This window comes from Podarcis muralis, chromosome 6, assembly GCF_964188315.1.
Source record: "Podarcis muralis chromosome 6, rPodMur119.hap1.1, whole genome shotgun sequence".
Classification (NCBI taxonomy): Eukaryota; Metazoa; Chordata; class Lepidosauria; order Squamata; family Lacertidae; genus Podarcis; species Podarcis muralis.
This window is the reverse complement of record NC_135660.1, coordinates 61,033,627-61,055,651: the sequence shown is the minus strand read 5'-3', so window position 1 is coordinate 61,055,651 and position 22,025 is coordinate 61,033,627. Positions and strand designations below refer to the sequence as shown.

General features: G+C 43.6%; 1 protein-coding gene across 5 annotated transcripts in view; it reads right to left on the bottom strand.

The window, feature by feature from the left end:
- The window catches only part of INPP5A (inositol polyphosphate-5-phosphatase A), a 243,600-nt gene that overhangs the window by 77,893 nt on the left and 143,682 nt on the right, over positions 1 to 22,025 (bottom strand). For all 5 annotated transcript variants that reach the window (XM_028729864.2, XM_077930404.1, XM_028729867.2 and 2 more), the window contains exon 9: positions 5,120 to 5,204. In XM_028729864.2, the coding sequence (XP_028585697.1) occupies positions 5,120 to 5,204 (85 nt within the window). The remainder of the gene's footprint in view (positions 1 to 5,119; positions 5,205 to 22,025) is intronic.

The window sequence follows — 22,025 nt, the reverse complement described above, 5'->3', positions numbered from 1 at the left end:
CAAGTTCTCTATTGCATTCAAGGGATTCCCCAAGATACAAGCACTGCAGTAGCCAATATGGTTCCCCTCCACATGTTGTGGACTACAACTCCCATATTATTCTCAACCACTAGCTATACTGGCTGGGACTGATGGGAATTGTAGTCTAAAACACCTGGAAGGAACTATGCTGGCTGCTCCTAAACTAGGACAACCACTGTTAGGACAGCACTTATCAACTGAGCACCACCTGACAGCATTTCGATTCAGGATCTTCATCTGAAGTTTAAATGAAAGGGCTATTGAGAAGTAAGAAGTGATATACAGGTAACTTGAAACTTAGGCACATTTTACTTGTGTGCATTCACAAGTTGCTGCTTGGGTGGAAAAAAGACATTGGCAATCCTACCGGCCATTGAACTCAATATGTTTTGCCTGCACACAAATTTGGCTTTAGGTGTGATCCCTGCAGCGTAACCCTAGTGTAAGTTGAAAGTCGTCTGCATCTCTTAGGATCAGCATTTAAGTTTTGTGGAGAAGCTGTCTGGCTGCAGCAAAAGCAACATACAAGAGACATGGGGTATCTTCCTTCTGAAAGACCCATTCCAATTAGGGAAGCTGTCGTGTTCCCCTGCCGCCGCCCAAAAATGTTGCTGCCGCTGTACAACTTGTGTTCAAACGATGCAGAAACAAACGGAGGTTGCGTCACAGCAGTGCATACTTAAGGGTTCTGCCCTTAATCCAGGAACTGGTACAAACAAGGAAAGCTGCTATGCCCCCACTAGTGCAAACACAGCTGGAGCAGCTACGATTAAAAGAATAATGAGCTAAAACCTCCATCTACATTATCTGAACTGTGACAGAGTAGATACCAATTAACAGTGGGCTAGAGGATCCAGCCATTGATTAGGTGTGCAGGGTAGCAAAGCAATGAAGTGATGTTTATTCTTTTAGTCTGTTAATGTAGTTAGGGAAGACTGGTGATTTACCAGAAAGCTTTTAGCTCCAAGTTAAACTTTGGTGGCTTATTGCTACAGCAACACACTGGCCACTAGAGCTAACAATCTGGCAGATGTTTGCATTACAAAGGGTGCCCCCCCCCCACTCCGCCAGGGAAATTATTCCCATGTCAATTAGAGCTACATCAAGACCTTGCCAGGAATCATCAGTGAGAAAACAACAGGTGGATATATCTTTTTAAACTGCTGTTTGACCCTTGACAAAACTTTGTATGTTGCTTTGAGTGCTGCGCTGCAGCTTACAGATGTTTAAAATAAAGACGGTTTTCGCTGTGTTGTGCAGAGAACGCATCTTGGTAGGTATTTTTTACACCCCACAAAGATGCCTGCCCCATGCAATATTATGTATTTGGGTTGTAGCGGTTTCCCACAAGAAGTGGGAGTGAAAGCCAGGGAGTTAGGTGAGATGGGGGAAAGCCCAGTTGAAAGATTGTAAAACCTGAACTGCAGCTGGTTCAGGAGACATTTCTTTAATCAAATGCTACATTTGAAAAGGGCTTTGGCAGTCTCCTTGTGGAAGCCAAGTTATGTCCCCTCTCCCGTCACTCTAACCTCAGATCTAGGAACAAGCCCATCCACACACCATTGCTTAGGATGAGTTTTGGGGCTGCTCCACTGGATCTGGTTTTCTGCTGTTGATCCACAACCCACAGCAGCCTCCAAATAAGTAGGGTTCCCCCCTGGGAACAGCTACCACCATGGATCTCCCTCTCCCTCTCTGTGCATGGTGCTAGCTGGCCAAACCTCCTGGCTCCTTAGCAGGCTGTTGTTCTTCAGGTGCACTGGGAAGGATAAAGGTGGGATCCACCTGTGAGCTAGCAGCAGTCCTACTGCTGCTACCTGCCTGCTCTCTGCAGCCTCCAAATGAATAGGCTAGCTACCCCTTTAAGCTATCCTTCTAAAGAGCAAGCAGGTATGATCACATACTTAGCACCCCATGAGTGGGCTTCTAGCAAAATTCTAGCCTTGAGTGTTAGCTGCAACAGCTACAAATGACTTGATAGGACAAACAGTTGAATTTTTCCTTTCCCTGGCTGCTTAAAATCTCCTATCGTTTGATAGTAATATGTATATATAACACTAAAAAGCTTAATGATGTTACAATACACAAATCAAGTATAATTCAGATGACTAGGTATTCTTCCAATTGTTTAGCACAGGAATGAGAAACTTTTTCACCCCAAGGGCCACATTCCCTATTGAACAAGCTTCCTGGGGCCACATGCTAGTGGTGAGCAGAGCCAGAAGAAAATGTGGAGAGAGAAGCAATTGTGAAGTTTAACTTTGCGCAACAGGTTAGTTTCACGCATGTCCACACATGTCCACTTTCTATCCCCTCCCCCCAATTAAGCAAGACCCTGGTCGGAGTTCAAGGTCTCATTCCAGCCAGACAAAAACAGTCAAGGAAGCTGCAAAGGGATGTGGCCTGGAGAGAGACAAGAGTCCCAGGGGCCAGAGAGAGGGGTCTGGAGGCCACATTTGTCCTCCATGCCTGAGGATACCCAACCTTCATATCACATAAGAATGCACTTAGTTCTTCTGGTGAACATAGTTCTTTCTAAGGATGCATTCTGGTCTTTGCAGCCCTCTAGAATGGATTCGGATGCCCAATTCGCATTTGACCCATGTACAGAACACTCATCCACAAGTGTTGCTGTATTTATTTCAAAGAGGCAGATCTGCAGACACATTCATTTGCTGTCTTCATGGAGATACTGCAGTGCACATGTGCTCTGCACATACCTCAGTGATTGTGCAAGGCTCCATCTAGACCATCATGACAAAGTTCCAGTTCCACATTTTATAATTTTTGATTCATTTTCAGTTTGACAAGGCACATTTTGTGACCTGTAAGTGCCTTTCTCAGTCTCCTTGACCACCTATGGCTCTCTCTCGTGGATAGTGGAACAGAATTTCATAGCAAAAACGGTCTGTCTAATGCTTTGGAGAAGTCTTTTCCCTCCTGCACCTCAAACCCTGAATGATGATTTATTGCTTCTTAATTACAATTTAATATGGCCAATAAGGTGCCAGCTGATTTATGTTACTCTGTATGAGCATAAGAAAATCTATTTTTGAAACAACCCATATATCTTCTCTTTCAGTAGCCCTGCTGAGAATGTCTTTGGAAATATACTGCCTTGTGTTGCTGTTTAGGTAGGCAGATCTAATAGTTCAATGCATCAAATTTGGCGCTTGGATCTTCTTGTATTACCTAAATGTTTGGCAGAATCATTTCACAAGGAAATATTTCCAAATGGGTGGAACAAAGAGGTGAAGGAGGGGGAAAAGTCTTTTACAGCTACTTACATTCACGAGAGAATAAAGAGCTAATTTATAGGTTACCTTCAGAGCTTGGATACTATGACAAAGCAGCATTCGCCAGTTGGCTTGAGTGTCAAATCGGTAACATACAGGGACACTCACATTACTTTAACAATCTTTGTACACAACAGTTCAGCTGTATAAATCAACCAGTGTACACTTTTTCACACCAACTAACACCTGAACATGTGTAGAAATGCCTTGCACTTGTATTCAGTGCAATGTATGAATAAGCCTACAGGTAGGGTTAGGGTTATAGTTATAGTTATAGTTGCTCCATCAGGTCCTTCAACATCACCTTTGCCCCAATGAAATCTGGTTTAGCCATGTTACAATCGTCATGGCAGCCCTATTAATGCACTAAAAGGAACACACGTGTGCTTAAAAGTGAAGAGGGCGAAGAGCTATCTATGCACATCCTGGCATCATAGTGTTTCCATGCATACCTCCCCCTTCCCAGGGAAGACTTCTGCAGGTAAAGAAGTCATCATAGGAAAATCCCCCTCTGTGCACATGTTTCATGCCTCTTATTTTGTAGTTGGAGGTAAATCATTAGTATTTTTCCTAGCACAGTAACTCATGGCATTTAACTATATGCATTCATGGATAAAGTCCTAGCTACAGGGGAAAATTCTGGGCTTGGCTTCCTACAGGCAGGCTCTCTCTTTCTTTCTCTCCCTTCCCATTTGGATTGTGTGAACATATGCCAGCAGCATGTACAAGTGATACCATCACTCCTTTCTTCCACAAATAAAAGGGGTGGGGAGAGAAGAAAGGTGGAGTGGCTTTCCTAGAAGCGCAGTCACCTGCCAGACTGCGAAGGGATACTTGTTCCTGGCAAGAAGGCAAGTGAGTTCATTGAATCCTCCCCATTTGGATTCCCAGGAAACTTTAAGGACCCTTCCTTCTGGAAGCTCTCTATAAACAAAGTTAACACTGCTCACAGAGTTAAGTTACATGATGACAATGCAGGTTCTCTTATTAAGACATCGCAAAGGGCGTGTAATTATTCTTCTATAGCTTGGTACTGTTGACACGTGTAAAAGTTTGATTCATGCACAAGTTGCACTCTTTGTCTCTAACCTTAGATGTATAGTTGCAGCATAACATTCATTAATGTTCATAAAGCACTCTGGAAATGAAAATAGCCACATCAGGATTAGAGAAGGTTATTAGGAGGATTTCCCATTACAGGAAATTTGTTGTGCGATTCTCAAGCTGCCTATGATTTATCGCAGGGAGGGAAAAAAGGAAGGGATGAGAGGTTTGTTCTTTTTAAAACAAATACTCCCATTTTAAACCGAAAATCTGAGCTGAAATTTCTGTGGAATGAAATTTGGGGAAAAGCTGTGTGGAAACTACTGTGTGGGAAAAGCCAAATTCAGGAATGTCAATACTAAGGAGAATGTGAACTGTGAACCTGAAAGGTCTTTAGTTCAAATCCCACCTCTGCCACAAATTCACTAGCTGACTAATGTATTGATATCAAACTACACACAGTCCAGTTCTGACCCAATTAGTTATCTCCATCTCCAGAGCTGTGCCAGAACGATGTGGTCTTTGGAGCCCTGGCTGAGTGGCAGCAAATTCACTACCCAGAACATCTATGCTGGACTTCATGGGTGGACTGGTAGTGTTGCAACAGATGGAATATTTTTGATGGCTGTGACCAGCTTGGTCTAGTGAGCATTTTTCTGCAAGCCTAAAAGCCAGTTAACTTTTTAAAGCATTTTTTTTTAAAAAAACTGAAGAATTTTCAATGGGGTCCAGATGTAAAGAAGAAAAGGAGGTCCTACCTCTACCACTGACTTTGCATCCAGTCGAAAGTTGAAATCTCCAAAGACAAAATATGAAACTCTCTCAAACCGCTGATCTATAATTCTGAAAAGGCACAATAGGGGGAAAAGAATTAAATGCAGTTTGCTCAGCTGTATGTGAAAGAAAGGAATCTGTAAAGTACCTTCACTTTAAAAACAATACCCAGAATTGTAACTGCAAAGAGATTACATGTGCATGCTCATGGTTCTGTCACTGAAACCCTGCCAAGGTCCTGGTGGGAAGAGGGTCTGCAAGGTGGCGCTGGGCAAGCACAAAAGTTCCTTAGACGAACTAAGGTAGACTGACAGGGAGAGGAAGACTTGACGATTGTGGGATCCACTCGGTGGGATCCAACCAAAAACCCACTCCTGGCCACACCAAGCTTTCTTCATTTCAGCATTATTTAATTTAGGGTGGTGGTTGGGTGCATGTCATTCCATTGTTGATATTGTTCAAACAATCCAGAATCAGAAATCCTTGTTGATCTACTGAAATTCAGCCAGTGATCTACCAATACAGCCAGATCTAGCTTCTGCACACCCTTGATCTAGGATGCCTGGAGCCAACCTGGAGGAGCTTCTCTGCCACTTAAAGAAAACATTGATGAACAGGTGCTCATGTTTGGATGTGTGTCTGCATGCGACCAGATGGGTTTACCTTTTTCGTTGCTAGATTAGGCAACAAAAAGTGTAAAGGCTAGCCACTGATGTGGACAGTGTCTCTCGTCACTTAGCCTCAGCCCTCCTATCAAAAATACAATGGTACCTCTGGTTACGAACTTAATTCGTTCCGGAGGTCCGTTCTTAAGCTGAAACTGTTCTTATCCTGAGGCGTGCTTTCGCTAATGGAGCCTCTGGTGCACAATTTCCGTTCGCATCCTGGGGCAAAGTTCACAACCAGGAGCAGCTACTTCCAGGTTAGTGGAGCTTGTTACCTGAAGCGTTCATAACCAGAAGTGTTCGTAACCAGAGTTATCATTGTAGAAGCACCGACTGTATCAGGCAAGGCAAACAGCTGATCATAAATAAACCAGCTTCTTGCAGGTGCTGATTGAAGTTCATTATTGTGAAGAAATTTGGAAGTGCAGGCTGTCACAAAATGTTAGTGTCGAGTGCTCCTGTTCAGAGTTCCATCCATGCTATACTACTGCTACTACTATTAGTAGTAGTAGCAGCAATATTACTACTAGTATAACTAGTATTACCCCCCCCCCAGTATATTCTTTAGGAATGAACCTCAGATTGAAGTAGGCAAATTTGAAAAGAGATTTATGAGATTTTTTTGAGGTGAAAAATATTATGATGCTATGGCTTTGGAGTGATGGGGAATATGGTTTCTATGACAGTTTTGATACTTTAAGACTAAGTTAAACAAGGACTATAGGAATAGTTTTGCTCCCAGGAAAACTACCTGTTGCAAAAAACAGGAAATCCTGAAGGCATGAAATAAATACATCAAACTGGCCCACTGCTTAGTAAAATAATTTGTGTTAAGCAATTTTCTAGATGGTGGGGCATCAGAATATGCTGCCAGACTAACTCGATCTGCAGCCTTGCTTCGAGTGATCTCAGAGAGATGAATGGGTTTGAAGAAGCAGCATACGAAAAGCATGTACTCCTTTAGGTTTTAGCAGTTAACAACTATAAATCTCGACAGCTCATCAAATATCAAATATATTCAGGAGGGTGTTCCCCTCCCCAACTGACCAGGAGAGCTTTAGAAGTTGCTTCATTGTAATCCTGCATTACAATTTCCTTTTGAACATGCCATGAATCAAAATTTCCTATAAAAGGTTGCAATTAATCACCCAATGGAGTGATAAATTTCAATGGTGTAAAAAAGGAAGCAGCCAAGTCATGTCACCAGCATTAATTTAATGTTTCACAGTGGGAGGATCTGATTCTATTTCACATAGTTCTTATCTGATGTCCGCATTGCATTACCAAATATACTGTAATTTATCTGCAAGACTTACAACCCAATCCGATGACGCTACCACAACCGTTAAAGGAGCCCACCACTACAATAAGGCCACCATTTGCTGCTCCATCTTTTTGGGCTGGTATGTCTGCTAGGCAGAATAGATAATGCTGTTGAACCCATGCTGAATATAAGGCAGCTTCCTTTGCCTCTGTATCCTGAAACCCAGGAGAACATGATCACTTCCTCCCAAGTTTCCAAGCACTTCCACTTCATCAATCAGTTCCTCCCTATTGGTGTGGATCAGGTCCAAGATAGATGATCCCCTTATTGGTACTTCCATCTTCCGGGAGATGAAATTGTCAGCGAGGCAATGGAGGAATTTGTCAGACCTTACACTCTTGGCAGAGTTTGAGTCCCAACAGATACCAGGGAAGTTGAAGTCCCCCAGGATTATTATTTCTCTCTGTTTTGCATGTTTGGTAATCTGCTCTAGTAAGGCATCATCCAAGTCTTCCGTCTGGCTTGGCGGTCTATAGCAGACACCCATAGTAAGGTCACTGTTGTTCCTTTCTCCTACAATTTTTACCCATATACTCTCCATCTGCTTTTCATGCTCCAGGTCATGGATTTCTTCACAAGTGTACACATCCTTTATATGTAATGCTACTATATTTGAGTTACTTGCGACATCAGCAATCAGACCGAGTGACCTAATGCCCTTCAGGGAACAATGACTATTAACATTTTAACTGAACATGCAGGAAGAATAGTCAAAAATCACAGGAAATTTGTCATTGGGCTGTTTCAGCTGCAACACACCAAACTATGGTTTGTGAACAAGCTTGAAGACCCCCATGTCCATAGTACCTTGCTACGCTTCCGTCCCCTCCTTCTCTCCATAGTGCCTCAGTTTCCTCCCTTTGTTCTTGAATTGAGGAAAAACTATGTTGCTTATAAACCTGGCTGATTAGGTGATGCAAATCGTAGCTTGCTTGGTTGAATGAAATGAGAAACAGTGGTTTGCTTTAAAGCAGGAAGGGAAGCCAGAAACAGTGGATCATGAGATCATGAGGGGAAGAAGAATGGAGAAGTGGTTGAGCCTGAGGGTACTTCTGGCCTTGTTGATGTAGAACCAACTCAAGGGTTTGGCATTATGTCTGAATCAGCCCACAGCCAGAAAAAGTGTAATTCTGCAGTTTAGTCTCGACATTCCATGTTTTTAAATGTATCCGTCACATCCAACATATGCTTTGTGAAGTGTTTCCATAGGTGAATATTCTGGCGGGCGTGGGGGCAGGACAGAAAGCAACCATCTATCACAATTATGATCCACTTGCTTGCTGTTGTTAGATCTGTGATGGTGCCTTTCCTTCTTGTTCAACAATGATTCACATGCCACATTAAGTACTCTTACTCAGTTCAATATTTGCAGCAACGGCTGTAGCAAATATAAAAATCCATACTCAAAACTGACTAACTTATGAGCCATAAAACTGCAATATGAATTCCTGACTTTGACCCTCAGTAAATTACAAGTACTGCCTGAGCTCAGCATAACTGAGAAACAGTCTCCCATACTATGCCCCATCCACAAATTTCCCTCCAAGACTTGCTTTTCTTAAAAAAGAAAAATTTGAATGAAAGCTGAAGTGAAGGGCACGCAAATGTTAAGAGGTTGTAGGCAGCTGACCAGTTTATTCCATTATTTATACTAACATGGACATAAGTGGAATTTCAGAGTCACAATGCACGGATGGAGTTCATTTCATGACAAGGGCCTCCTCAGTTATTACCTGTAAAGAGGGGAAATGAGTAGCAAGGGGCTGTGTTTTCAGTATCACTAAAAGCTTGTGCAGGCAACTAACACGCAGTCGCTTTTGCAACGGGGAGTTTCATTTGCTCATGGAGTCTTCTTGTGTGAGGTAGAATGCTGATCTTTCCGGGTTCTAAATCACTCAGGGAACTCCATGAATACAGCAGTCTCCCTGCTGCAGAAGTGAAAATGCAAGCACTGCAACAATAGGGGGCAAGGGGGAAAGTGCAGTCCTGCAATCCCTTGATACCCGCTTTCCCGCTTGAAAGTAAGCGCTGAAAAAGGATAATAATGAATACAGTACTTTCAAGGCACAGGGAAGGGGGGGAAGGGAACCTTTCAAATTTATCTCAACGGATGAGACATCATAAAGCGCGCTTGAAAAGGAGATTATGCTGATGTTGCCGGTAAAGAAATGGAAGAATTTCTAAATCATTACTCTAAATGGAACAAATCAATAAGCCCTTTAAACACAGATATGCATAATTTCTACTTAAAACTGAACACTACATTCATTACACTGGAATCCCATGCTTCCTCCAAGGTGATTAGGTCGGCGTTATCTCAAATTAATCTCAGCATCCCATTGAGGAGGATTAGGGGGAACATAAGAACATACAAAGAGTGCCCAGACCAAAGGATCATTTAGGCCAGCATCCTGTTATCACGGAGGGACGTGGGTGGCGCTGTGGGTTAAACCAGTGTTTCCCAAACGTTTTTGGGCAACGGCACACCTGTTTACCGGAAAAAAATCTCGCGGCACACCACCATTAAAGCCCCGCCCCGTGACGTCAGCGCGCAGCGTCACGCCGGGAGGGACGCACAAAAGTGAAAGTTTTTTCCCTTCCCCTTGCCGGGGTGGGAGGAGGCAGCAGAGCGAGGGACTGAGGGACGGCGGCAGCTGAGGCGGCGGCGATAGCGGGCGGAGGAGGAGCCGTCGCCGGGAGTTGCTGCTGCTGCTGTTGCTGCTGCTGCCCGGACATGCCGGCCTCCTCCTCCTCCGCTGTCTCGCAAGCAACCCACCCTCCCCCCGCTTCCCCAGACCGTCTCCCCCCCCCACCGCCGTGTCCCCTACCTGTGCTGCAGCCCCACTAGCCCCAGCGTGATCACATGGGGCACGTCCAGCTCCGTGGGCCACAGGCCGGAGGCGATGCACCCGAACACGCCGCACTCCTCCCGAATCCCCAGCTCCTCGAATTCCATGGTGCCCGAGCGAACACGTGTTGTTGTCAGCGCAGCTGCTTCTGTTATTGCCGCTGCTGCCTCCTGCCGCCGCCGCCGCCTGGGTTTGAGGGGGGGGGCGGAGGAGGAGGAGAAGGAGGCGGCGGCCTCAGAGGCGCGAGTTCCTCTCCGCGCCCACCCCTTGCGCCCGCCTCATTTACATGCATACATTACGAAGGGGCGAAATTCCCCGCCTCGGGGCTGCTCCGCGTGGTGGAGTTGGTTTCCCCACCCCAGAGGAGCAGAGCAAGAGAGGTCGCCTTCGGGGCGGGGGGGGCTACTTTGTATCTGCCTTTGGACACAAGTTAGCTCCCGCTCGCTCTTTCTCTCTCCCCACAAGTTAACTTTGTTTCCCTCTCTCTTTCTCTCTGCGCGCGCGCGCTTCTGAGAGCGAGTTTTGCCCAGTGGCTCCGAGAGTGTAAACGGCTGGCTGAAGTGCTGAGGAGACCGCGAAGGGCGGAGGGAGCTGGGCTTCGCGCGCGACGGAAGGGGTTATTCCCCCCCCCCTTATGGAAACGGGGTTTGAGGGAATAAGGGGTAGGGAGGAGACTTCGGTTTTTGCGCGACTGAGCAGGGGAAGGGGGCGTCGGCGGGCGCTCGCCTCAGATTGGAGAAACGCTACCAAAGGGTTGTGAGCGGGGGGGGGGTGTTAAAAACATCCCTCCCTCCGTGGGTGGAGGAAAGGGGGCTGGGAGGCAGGATGTGGCCCCGGCGGAGAGTTTTAGGTGGCCCAACCCCTTCCCTTTCCCAATGAGGTGGAAGCATTGGCGGGTTTCTGCAACCGCGCCCCGCCCCCTTCCGCCGTCCGTGCCCCCCCCCCTCCCTTCGTACGCAGCCCCAAAAGTGCCTCCGGACTCCGAACGCGCTTCTTTTTCGGGTCGCTTCCCTCTCGCGCGCTGCTCACTTGGTTTTGTTCTCTCCTAGGCGCCCGACTCGCCCGCCTCCCTCCCACGGCACACCAGCCGGTGTCTCACGGCACACTAGTGTGCCGCGGAACACCGGTTGGGAAACACTGGGTTAAACCACAGAGCCTAGGACTTGCTGATCAGAAGGTTGGCAGTTCGAATCCCCGTGATGGGGTGAGCTCCCGTTGCTCGGTCCCTGTTCCTGCCAACCTAGCAGTTCGAAAGCATGTCAAAGTGCAAGTAGATAAATAGGTACCACTCCGGCGGGAAGGTAAACGGCATTTCCGTGCGCTGCTCTGGTTTGCCAGAAGCAGCTTAGTCATGCTGGCCACATGACTTGGAAGCTGTACGCCTGCTCCCTCGGCCAATAAAGTGAGATGAGTGCCGCAACCCCAGAGTCAGTCACGACTGGACCTAATAGTCAGGAGTCCCTTTACCTTTACCTGTTATCACAGTGGCCAACTAGATGCCTGCGAGCAAGACGTAACTGCAAGAACAGTCTTCCCACTTATGCTCTCCAACATCTGGCATTCAGAAGCATATGTCCTTTGATACGGACACCAGCCATTGGCAGTCATATCCTCCATGAATGGATCTAATCCCCACTGAAAGCTGTTCAAGTTGGTAGCCATTACTACACCTTGTGGTAAGGAGACAGTGCCCACCCAGAAGCTTCATACCAGAGTGGGCTACTGAAACCGTACCTCTGTGGCCCACATTTTAGCACTCTCATTGTGGCACTTAATGAAAGCAGAAGCTAGTTTCCAATGGAATTCCAGTTTTCAGGACTTACTTGCAGCCCATACGATGAACTGCTTTGTTCAAGTGGGAAGAATATGCACAGGGTCATCAATCACTGCTTTGGGGTTGAATTCATAATCTTACTTTTCAAAGTCTTATCTTTTAAAAAAATTATTATTAAGACCCACTATCGCAGTCGCACATTCACTCAAGTCTGATACGCCTTCAGGTTTGTCAAGTTACCTAGAAACAATTCACCAAGGCTACAGAAGAAAGGCAAAACAGAATCATATCAGGATTTGTGTATGTTTCTGTCTGTTTAGAGCTGGTACATGTCTGAATACATTCTGCAGAACAACAACAATGAATGAATGAATGGAAAGAAGGTGTGGTAGAGATTTTTTTTCAGGGGTGGGGGTGGGGAGAGATGGCTACTATTGTTCCAATATTTTTCCTGGTGTTTTAAGTGATTAAAGTTTTACATTAATAATTGATACTTTAGGGCTTTCCTTAACAACAACAAAAACCTCTCTAAGCAAATAATTGGCGTTTGGGAGTTCAAACCCTTTCAGAAAGGTTGTTGTTGTTGTTATTGTTGTTATTATTATTATTATTATTATTATTATTATTATTATTATTATTAAATGTCAGAGGAATTTAGTTATTTAAAAGAAGAAGTAAGAAAGAAGATGCAGCAACTTTAGACAGGCAGCATTTTACTATTTTGCCTTCAGTACTGACAAGCTGGGGGATGGGAAAACATTTCAGTTCAGAAAAATGCAAGCCTTCCTAATTCACACTTCCAGAAGCAATACATGAATTAAAGCACAGCTATCCTTCAAAATTTGCATTTCTTTGATTTTTATGGAAGTTTTAGTATCACATATGGGTACAAAAATGCATATATATATATGGGAAGTATGCATCTAACATAAAAAAGTATTATATGGGGGGGGGGGAGAGAAATGATTTCAAAATTCTGTGTATCAGGAAAAACGGCATGCAAAAAAGTGTCTATTAGGAGAAATGTGTGCTAAAATGCTAATGATTTTTCAGGAAGACTTTTGAAAACATAAATCACAAGCCAGTGTAGAAAATGTGGTGAACTGAAATTAACACTGGAAAACTGATAGAAAACTAAATTTACAGATTCGCCCCTACTTATACCACAAGCCAATGCATGTTTACATAGAAGTAAATCTCAGTGCATTACTCCCTAATGAATACATTTAGGACTGAGGTCTGACTTACCGTATTAATTTAGTACAACTTTTCTGACTGATTCTCAATACATTAAAGGCTTGCCTACCTATTTCTTCATATGCAAAAAAAGTGAAATGTAACCTTGAAAGTAATTAAACTTTATTCCATAAATGCCACTCAAAATTTGCAGCAAGGTGATTTAAGGTCCATAGGATTTTTTCTGGCTTCTGCAATATGTATTTTATGCCCTCAAGTTCATTTCAGCGTTCCAAGGGAATAATAAGACAAGGAGAGATGCAGCTGGCTTTCGCCACTTATTCCCTCAGATACTGCAACCGAGATGGACAGGATTTTGGGGAGGGGTGATGGAAGAAGGAAGCAGTTGCGTACCAGCTCTGTGTGTGTGTGTGCTGGGGAGCTGCTGAACATGATTCAGTGTGACAAGAGGCACAGTGATCTGGCTAAACCATTTCTCAGCGCACTTTGAAAGGAGGATCAGCTGCATTATTCCTTTAATAGCCATGTCTAATGCAATAGGCTAGTGGGTTTTGTCCCGAGTCAAGGTATCAGCTGCAGGTCAGAAGGTAACATTCTGTTTACAAGATTATTTCCTAAAGCACTTATCTCGCCTTCGGTGTGAAAAGTTGACTTTTCTGTTTGTAAGGGGGCCAAAAGAATTGAGGGAATGGGAAAAATTAGCTACACTGGGCTGGAGCTGAATGGCATTAAGTGGGAGGTCTGTGAAGGGCCTGCTGTGGCTCTCAGCAGGATACCTTATTACCCACGTCATCGCAGTTCATTCAGGCAAGCAGTAACAGTGTCACCAACATTCCCACACAAAGACAAAGTTCTTCACACAGTCTATAAACATGCTTCCCCTGGCCGATTCATCCTAGCTTGACACCAATGAAAAGGGGGTTCTTCTCTCACTCTTTTTTTTTTTAAACGAATAACAAAACAAAACAAAACAAAAATCCCAACCTCAGGCCAAACAGGATGAATGGAAGGGGAAAAAAGAAAGAAGCAGCATTGTCACATATCTAGGGAAGAAACAATTTGGAGGTCAACATTATTTAATTCGCACAGACATGGAAATTGTATGGAAAACTTGGGAGGCTAAAGATTAATATTTTATCTACTCTCATGTTTATATGTCTACTTTTCCGAGAGCTGGCAATTCCCACCATGGGTGTGCTTTGTGTACCAATGAAGGCAGTGACATTAAGCAGCATTGCAGGGTAATTTGATGTTAACAATGAAAGAGAAATACACACACACACACACACACACACACACGCACACACACTGAAAGGACACACACACACACACACACACACACACACACACACACGGAAATAATAATAATGAGCAAATATTTAGTATGAAATTCAAGCACACAAACAAAGCCATTGCTAACTCAGCAGCGACACAGAGAAGAGTTTAAACTCTTTTCAAAACATATTTAAAGGGAGCTTTGTAATGTTCTGAAAGTCCCATACTGCATATTAAATCTACTAAGGCAGCTGACACAAAAACGTACCATGACATCTATAAAGTTGCTTTTATAGAAGAGCATGGCAATTATTTAACATTAAAAATAATTAAAAAATGAAATAAATGCTTTTAAGACAAGAAATACTGTAGCTTTGACAAGAGGCCAAACAACGCGACCAACTAATTGTATCACTTTGGTGTTAGTGTTTGGTGGTATTTTTGTTGTTGCTTAAACGACTTGTCCTACTTTCAAGTTAATCTAAACTTTGAAGCCAGAGTCTATTTCAATTTGAATCTAGTAAAAGAATAAAGCTGCAGTAGGTCTCAACATGCAAGCCTAAACAATTCTTTTCACATTATGTATCCTCCCTGAAAGGTTTAGAAAGCAGTTGAGATAAGTAGAGACAATAGGAGTGTTTGCATACATGAAGGATGCTAAATCCCCCCCCCCTTTTTTTGAAATGACAAGAAAGGGATCTCAATGTGGTTCCAGAATGAAGGTCACAGAAAGGTTATCGGATAGAGGATGTTGGATTTTTTATTTGCTCTTTATAGAAAGTATAGATAGGAAGCGTTTTTCAGCTCCAAAGGAAAGAGAATGTTTGGATTAAGAGACACTAGACTTATATTGCTGAATATAAGGACAAATAAGCGATTAAATGCTTACAGGAATTTATCACCATGCATGAACTCACACTCTTGAGAAACCCTCTTCTAAGTGCCCGCCACAAGGGCCGAGCGTCCTCTGTTGTGATGGGACAGCTAGGGAGCTCTCTTCCCCCAGGGGGAGTGTTTGGCTCAGTCCTTGGCCCCTTTGCCAAGACGCAGTGAAGGCATGTGGAATGGCAAATGTTTCAAAACAGTGCTCCACACTGATGGTTTTACTGATAGATCTGTAATGTGCCTGGTCTAAAGTACCTGTTCTCCATAAGTTTACGAGAAAAGAAATATTATCCAAAAATAATGAGATAACATTTAAGTGAAATTCTCATGGGTGGGATGCAGGGCTGCCTTACTCTCATGGTAATCAAATGAATGCTTGTGAGTGTCCTGTCTTTCAGTCTACAAACCATCTATCCAGTCACTCTGCAGCCTTCCTGGGTGCTTGTATTTCTTGAAAAATCCTCTGCTGGGCTTTCCTGTAAGCATGGGAAAATGGGGAGGGTGCCTACCATATGCCAGACAACTGTCTTTTTTATTTTTTACTTTTAAAGAAATCACTGTGCATATTTTTAAGGTAAAAAAAGGACTTCCCTCAGCTACAAAGCGTTGTATCCTGTGTAGTTCTACACAAATGTTCCATCAGCACAAATATTTCTGTTTGCGCAAAGCAATGTTATCCCTCTCTCCTCTGCCCGTGCACTCCCTTAAATTTCGTTCTAGGGGTTTCCCCAACCCTCTGGAGCAGATTTGAGGAGGGCGCACAGTGTGAAAAGAGGGTGAAAATGTCTGTTTGACAAGCAGACTCCTTATGCTGATGGGACATGTAACTAGCATACCACCCAAAATGGTTGAGGGCACCAATCTCAGGAGCTCAGTATCTAGTCTCCATGGCCTCCTGTTGAAGATTCTGGAGAAGACATCATGAGGTAAGTTTGGATCAGGAAAGCAGGCAGCTGAGGAGGCTGCAGAGCACGAGAAACATTTAATGGAATAAACAAAACCACACATGGGCCACATTCACCTCAGCCACCTTGCAATGACAATGTAAACCCAACTCTCACCCATCAAAAGTCACCCCCCTCTTTCTCTCTCGGCAGAAAGATGGGTGCCTTTTTCACAGTGACAGAAGGTTGGAGGACAGGTTTCGGCATAGCACTACTCTAGTAGGCAGATGAGTAGCAATAAATAAGGGCCTGGAAGTAAAGAACCACAGGTACCGGCCCTAGTTCAGTGCTAAGAGCGTGTGTTTGAAACCCCGAAGAGCTTCTGCGGAACAGAGCAGACATTACCGAGCTACAAGGACCAATGGCCTGTCTCAGTGTAAGGCAGATTACCACGTCTGTAGATGGAAGGAAGTACCGAATTTTTCGCTCTATAAGACACACTTTCCCCCTCCTAAAAAGTAAGGGGAAATGTGTGTGCGTCTTATGGAGCGAATGCAGGCTGCGTGGCTAAGCCAGAACAGGGTGCCTTCATCCCGCTGCCCTGCGGAGGCTTCGCACAAAGCTAGAATAGCGAGAGGGAGTACTGCGCAGCGCTCCCTCTAGCTATTCTGGCTTTTGGATAGCCCCGCAAAGCCTCCGCAGGGCACGGGGATGAAGGCTCCCCATGCCCTGTGGAGGCTTTGCGCGGCTCTTGCCCCACCTTCCAGAAAAGCCCCCAAGAGCTGTGCTCCCTTTAAAGAGCGCGCGGCTCTTGTGGGAGATGGGGGAAGGGACAGAGGACAGCTTACCCGTGCGCAGCCTCTTCTGGGCAGGGGGAGCCTTCATCCCGCTGCCCGGGAGAGGCTTCAGCGACTATCCCAGAAGCCAGAACAGCAAAAGGCTATCCCAGAAGCCAGATCCCTTTTGCTGTTTTGCTGTTCTGGCTTCAGGGATTCAGAATATATTTTTTCTTGTTTTCCTCTCCCCAAAACTAGGTGCGTCTTATCGTCTGGTGCGTCCTATAGAGCAAAAAATACGGTGTACTTCTTTGGACAGCAGGCATGGTCTTAAAAGGGTATTAGACAAGATCATGGAGGGTAACGCTTTCATTGGTTACTAGTCATCATGGCATGCCTACCCCTGGAAGACCACTTGCTGGTAACAGCAGTAAAAATTTGGTTTGTCACTGTGAGAAAGAACAGGGTTCTGGATTAGGTAAGTTTTTGGCCTGTCCTACCAGGGCTCTTCTCATGTTCTATAGTTCTTGGAATTTCTCAGAAGAACCTTGCCCTGTACCTTGTCGCAATCCTACTTGCGACTATGGCCTGCAGAACACATCTAGAAAGGACTGTCTAGCAACAATCCTTCCTTAAAGGGGAAACATAATTGATGACAATCTAAGAGCAAATGAAAAAGGCCTAATGAAAGTGCTTTCACTGACACGTCTGAAATGTTGTAACACTGACATTAAAAAGCTCAACTTTATCATATTCTTGAACCTCTTGCTTTTTTAGAAAAAAAATATAATAACCAAAACCTATTAATAATACAAAAAAACATTTCAAAAGGTCAAATAGCAAACAACAAGATGAAAGGTGTTGTCAAGAGGCTTAGGTAATCATCTTAATACTCAGGGCATTTGCCAGCACCGTTTAACTAATATGCGAGTTCACTTTTAATTTCAATATAGTGCCACAGGAACAACAACAAAAAAGCTATATTTTTTTAATTAATTACCATGTCAGCAGATATTAAGATGGCAAGAAAGACCACATCAATAATATATATGTAATTCAGGGAAAGGATTACAAGAAGAGCTATAAAAATCAATTTTTAGAGCTCGAAAACTGGCTCACTTTAGTTGGAACGATATTTCCCTTCTATTGACAAAACCATGATCTTATCTGACACTGACATTCACCTAATGCAATGTTAGATATGTATAATGATATAAGCACTTGTCAATTCTGCTACAATAAAACACAACTCTACTCCTACTGAAATGGGCAATGCTGCTGTAAGTGAGAACTGTTTTCATTCGAGAAAGAATGCTTTTAGTTAGAACAGATAATATGTCCACTCTGTCCCATTTTTGCATCCATCTGTGGTTTATTTATTTAAAGAAACCGTACAAAGATTTGTAATTCAATACAAATTTTACATCAATGTTTGTACTTCTAAACGTATCCTAAAACACATATTTTGGTATCGTATTCATGTGGAATCTGAAGATAATTATGCCCCGATTCACATATTACCATGGATCCAACATGTGCAGTACGAAGATTTGTAGGGAAGCGGTTCATTCATAAGAATGATCCTATGACTCATAAGTCTAAATCTTTGTGCTAAGACTGTCCTGTGGATCCAAATTAACAGCTCTGGTGGGAGTAACTGGATAAGCAGGGTAAAACTATGGGGTGGGTTTTTTTTGGCCAGTTAGTTACTATTCAAAACTCCATGAAGCATAATTGTTGTGTATTTATCTCAGTGTTATATTCCTCATGCCAAGTTGAAGAAGAAGAAATCAAATAAGTTCAGCAATAGGATGATAATCACACCCTCGATTAACTGCCTGGTGCTTCACATTTTCTTACATGGAGATTGTAATATGCAACAACTATCCTTGCTTTCTAACCAGTGGCAGAGGAAGCCACTTAGGCGCCTGGGGCGAGCCGCCCATAGGGGTGGGGTGCACCGCGGGGCCTCCGGAGCCTGCCTGCCTCCTCCCACTCAGCCGCCTTACAACTGGGGGGGGGGGCAGTGGACGGATTGTTTGGGCAGCGCGGAGCCTGCGTGCGCCGAAGACACCACGACTCTACCAGGAGAGACGTGTGGCTCGGGTGTGCTGCAGGCCGCACAGTGAGTGCTGCCCAGCATTTTGTCACCCCCTTAGTGGTAACACCCAGGGCGGCCCACACCCACCGCACCCCCTTCTTCCACCCCTGTTTCTAACCTAAATACAAGAAGAACGAATGCCCAGGGAGTTGCAGCTACTAATGGCCAGTGCTATTTCTCTCTCTCTGCCCGCCCCCCCCCCAACATTACAAACTGGCTATGCTGGGTACAGGGAGCTAACCACGTGATTCTTCAAACCGTGGCCTAGGATTGCATTTCTCTATGCACTGCACTATTTGCAGAGGGTACAAAACCAGTGTGTGGATCGTGTTCTGTTTGTCTGTGCTATCTGAATAACAAACATTCATGACTTTCTGCCCAGTGGTGTCAGGCACCTATAAAGATGAACTAGTAAAAGACAGAAAACACACACACACACACACACACACACACACACACACAGAGAGATAGAGAGAGATAGAGGGAGAGAGAGAGGACAAACATCATCAGGCATTGATGACAAAACAGAATGTAAGAAGATACCTAGGCAGCAATCCCTTATTTGAGGGATAAGGTACAAATATACCTATTTTAGACCCTTATAAAAATAAAAGAGCAAGAGGAAAGCAAAGAAGATAAAAGTTGAGATGGCCCAATGAGTTTGATTAAAAGTTGTCATCCTATTTGATGTGCTGGGGGAAAACCCTTTAAAATTGTAGCGATATCTGCAGATCCAGGATGCAACCACATTTGCTAAGTAGCAAGTCCCACTGAACACTGTGGGACTTGCACCTGAGTAAACATGCACTGTGTCTTTGGCTAGAAGCTAAAATATATCTGGCTACTTATTTAAATCTCTGCCAAGAGAGACTGCTCACGTTACAGTTCCCCTGCTTTAAATAATAATAATAATAATAATAATAATAATAATAATAACAACAACAGCAATATAAATAACAAGAATAAAGGAGTATTTACAAACACTCCAGGCCCTCCAATTGCTCAAATGACCCAGATCTTTAACACAAGGTTTGCCTCTGCCTAGAAACGAAGTGGCTTTTCTTCCTCTCATTCAGCTGCAAGTTCTGGGAAAAGCCCAAAGAGAAACATTTAGATCGGAGGGGCCTTTGAGAAGATGTGACAGTTGACTGATGAGCATCCATAAAATGACAAAGAATTGCTGTGTGGAGCCTATGCCTCACATCTCCTCACCCTGGGAAACTAATTGCTTTGAATTGTTAATAGTAACATTATTTTTCTGGCAATCATTTCTTTTGAATACTCAAAATGAGCATGAAACAGCTCCTTTGACTGGACATAAAAGTTAAATGTCCCAATGTTGATCAAATTAACTTCAGCAATGTTACAATGGACTATATTTGTGAGAAAATAATGAAGGTCACAAAGCAGGGCTTTATGCCAAGATTTCACAGTTGTAATGTAAAATTAAAAAAATGTTTCTGTTCAACTAGACCAAGCTACGTTTTTTCTTTAAAACAGAAGGGCACTGTCATGTTCGAAAGGGGGGGGGGCACACACACCATTCCTCCCCCCCCACTCTAAGTAACTTCACGATGTTTCAGAGATTGGAACAACAAGAACACTCTCTGGCTGGTGTCTCAGCATCCTGGTTGCAACTATAATTTTTGCTGAATGTACCCAAATCCTTCAGTTCTTGCTTGGGTGAAAAGTGTCTTGGTTGAGTTCCTTCTCTCTCCGCTAGAATACAGATCTGATTCAAAATAGCAAAAGCTCTCTATGACTCAGGGGGAAATGCTAAGAATCGTAAATAGTAGCTATGCAACTTAGTGAAGAGCAAATTCTGTTTCCAAAGCGTCTTTCAAAAATTTAACGAGTAATTGTTTTTTTGTTAGGTCAGAAAAACGTAAGAACAGAGCGCGACAGAAAGCGTTTCCATGAGAAGCTTCTGAGGTTTGGTGCTGTTCTTACTATAAAGCTTTTAAATTGCTTTCCAACTGGTAAAGCTATCTATCTATATCTATCTATCTATCTATCTATCTATCTATCTATCTATCTATCATCTATCTATCTATCATCTATCTATCTATCTATCTATCTATCTATCTATCTATCTATCTATCTATCTATCATCTATCATCTATCGTTATATAAAAAATGCTATGTGTCCACATTTAGCACTGAACAGCTAACAAAACCATTCTACAGCAGCTTTAAAAAATAATTACAAGTGCACTATACACCTGCTCTGTTTTCCTTTTGGAAAATTTGGTTCTCTTTATCAATGTACCAGCTTTTTCTCTGTGGTCATGATTTTCAGCAGTTTTAAACCCCCAAATGTTAAACTACATTATAACTACTTTATACAGCATGTGCCTTTTTCGTCTTCTTTTTGGTAGGTTCAACTCTTTTTATCCACCCTATTCCCCCCCCCCTAAAAGTTCATTTGCATTTGTTTCCTTTTTGCAAATAATTAAGACGGGAATGCAGCCTATGATGGTCACTTCAGTCTTGCATAAATTGCTGCTATTTAACTGGCTGTTCACACTGGCCAAGATGCGCCCAGCAGACAGGACTGCTTCACTTACTCCCACAGCGACTTAAATCAACTGTGAAAAGATGTTTCAGTTTCATTCAGTGAGGGGTTTAGCTCATTAAACTCTTTTCCTTCTCAGCATTGTTCCCGAAAGCTTGAACTGCAGTGGCTGTTAAATGCTCTTTAGCAGTTTAAAGGCTTTAGAGGAAAAGACTTATCAGCCTCTGGTTTTAACAGCACTAAATCTGCATTATTAGGGCATGCAGATAAGGGGATTTAAAGGCCTGCCTTGAAACCTTCTCTCTTCTGTGTTTATCTGGCACCGCCATTGCTCCTGTAGCTCAGCTGGAAGTGTAGATCTATGAAGCTTTAAAGGGAGATTAAAAGCCAAGAAAAGAAGTAGTTTCTTTCCTATAGATACTCTCACTTTCCCCTTTCCTACTGTCTGAAGGAGTGATGGCAGACAATGGTCCAAGATGGTTCCCAAAACCTTCTGAATGGGGGCACTGTTGGTGGTAGCATTCATTCAAAGTGAGCTCCAGTGTATTGTCCTCCCCAATCAGCAGATCAGAATAGAGTTTGCTGGTGGCTGCCAAAAGGTTAGCAGTGCTGATGAAAGGGGTTTCCCATTATTCACTGCTCTTA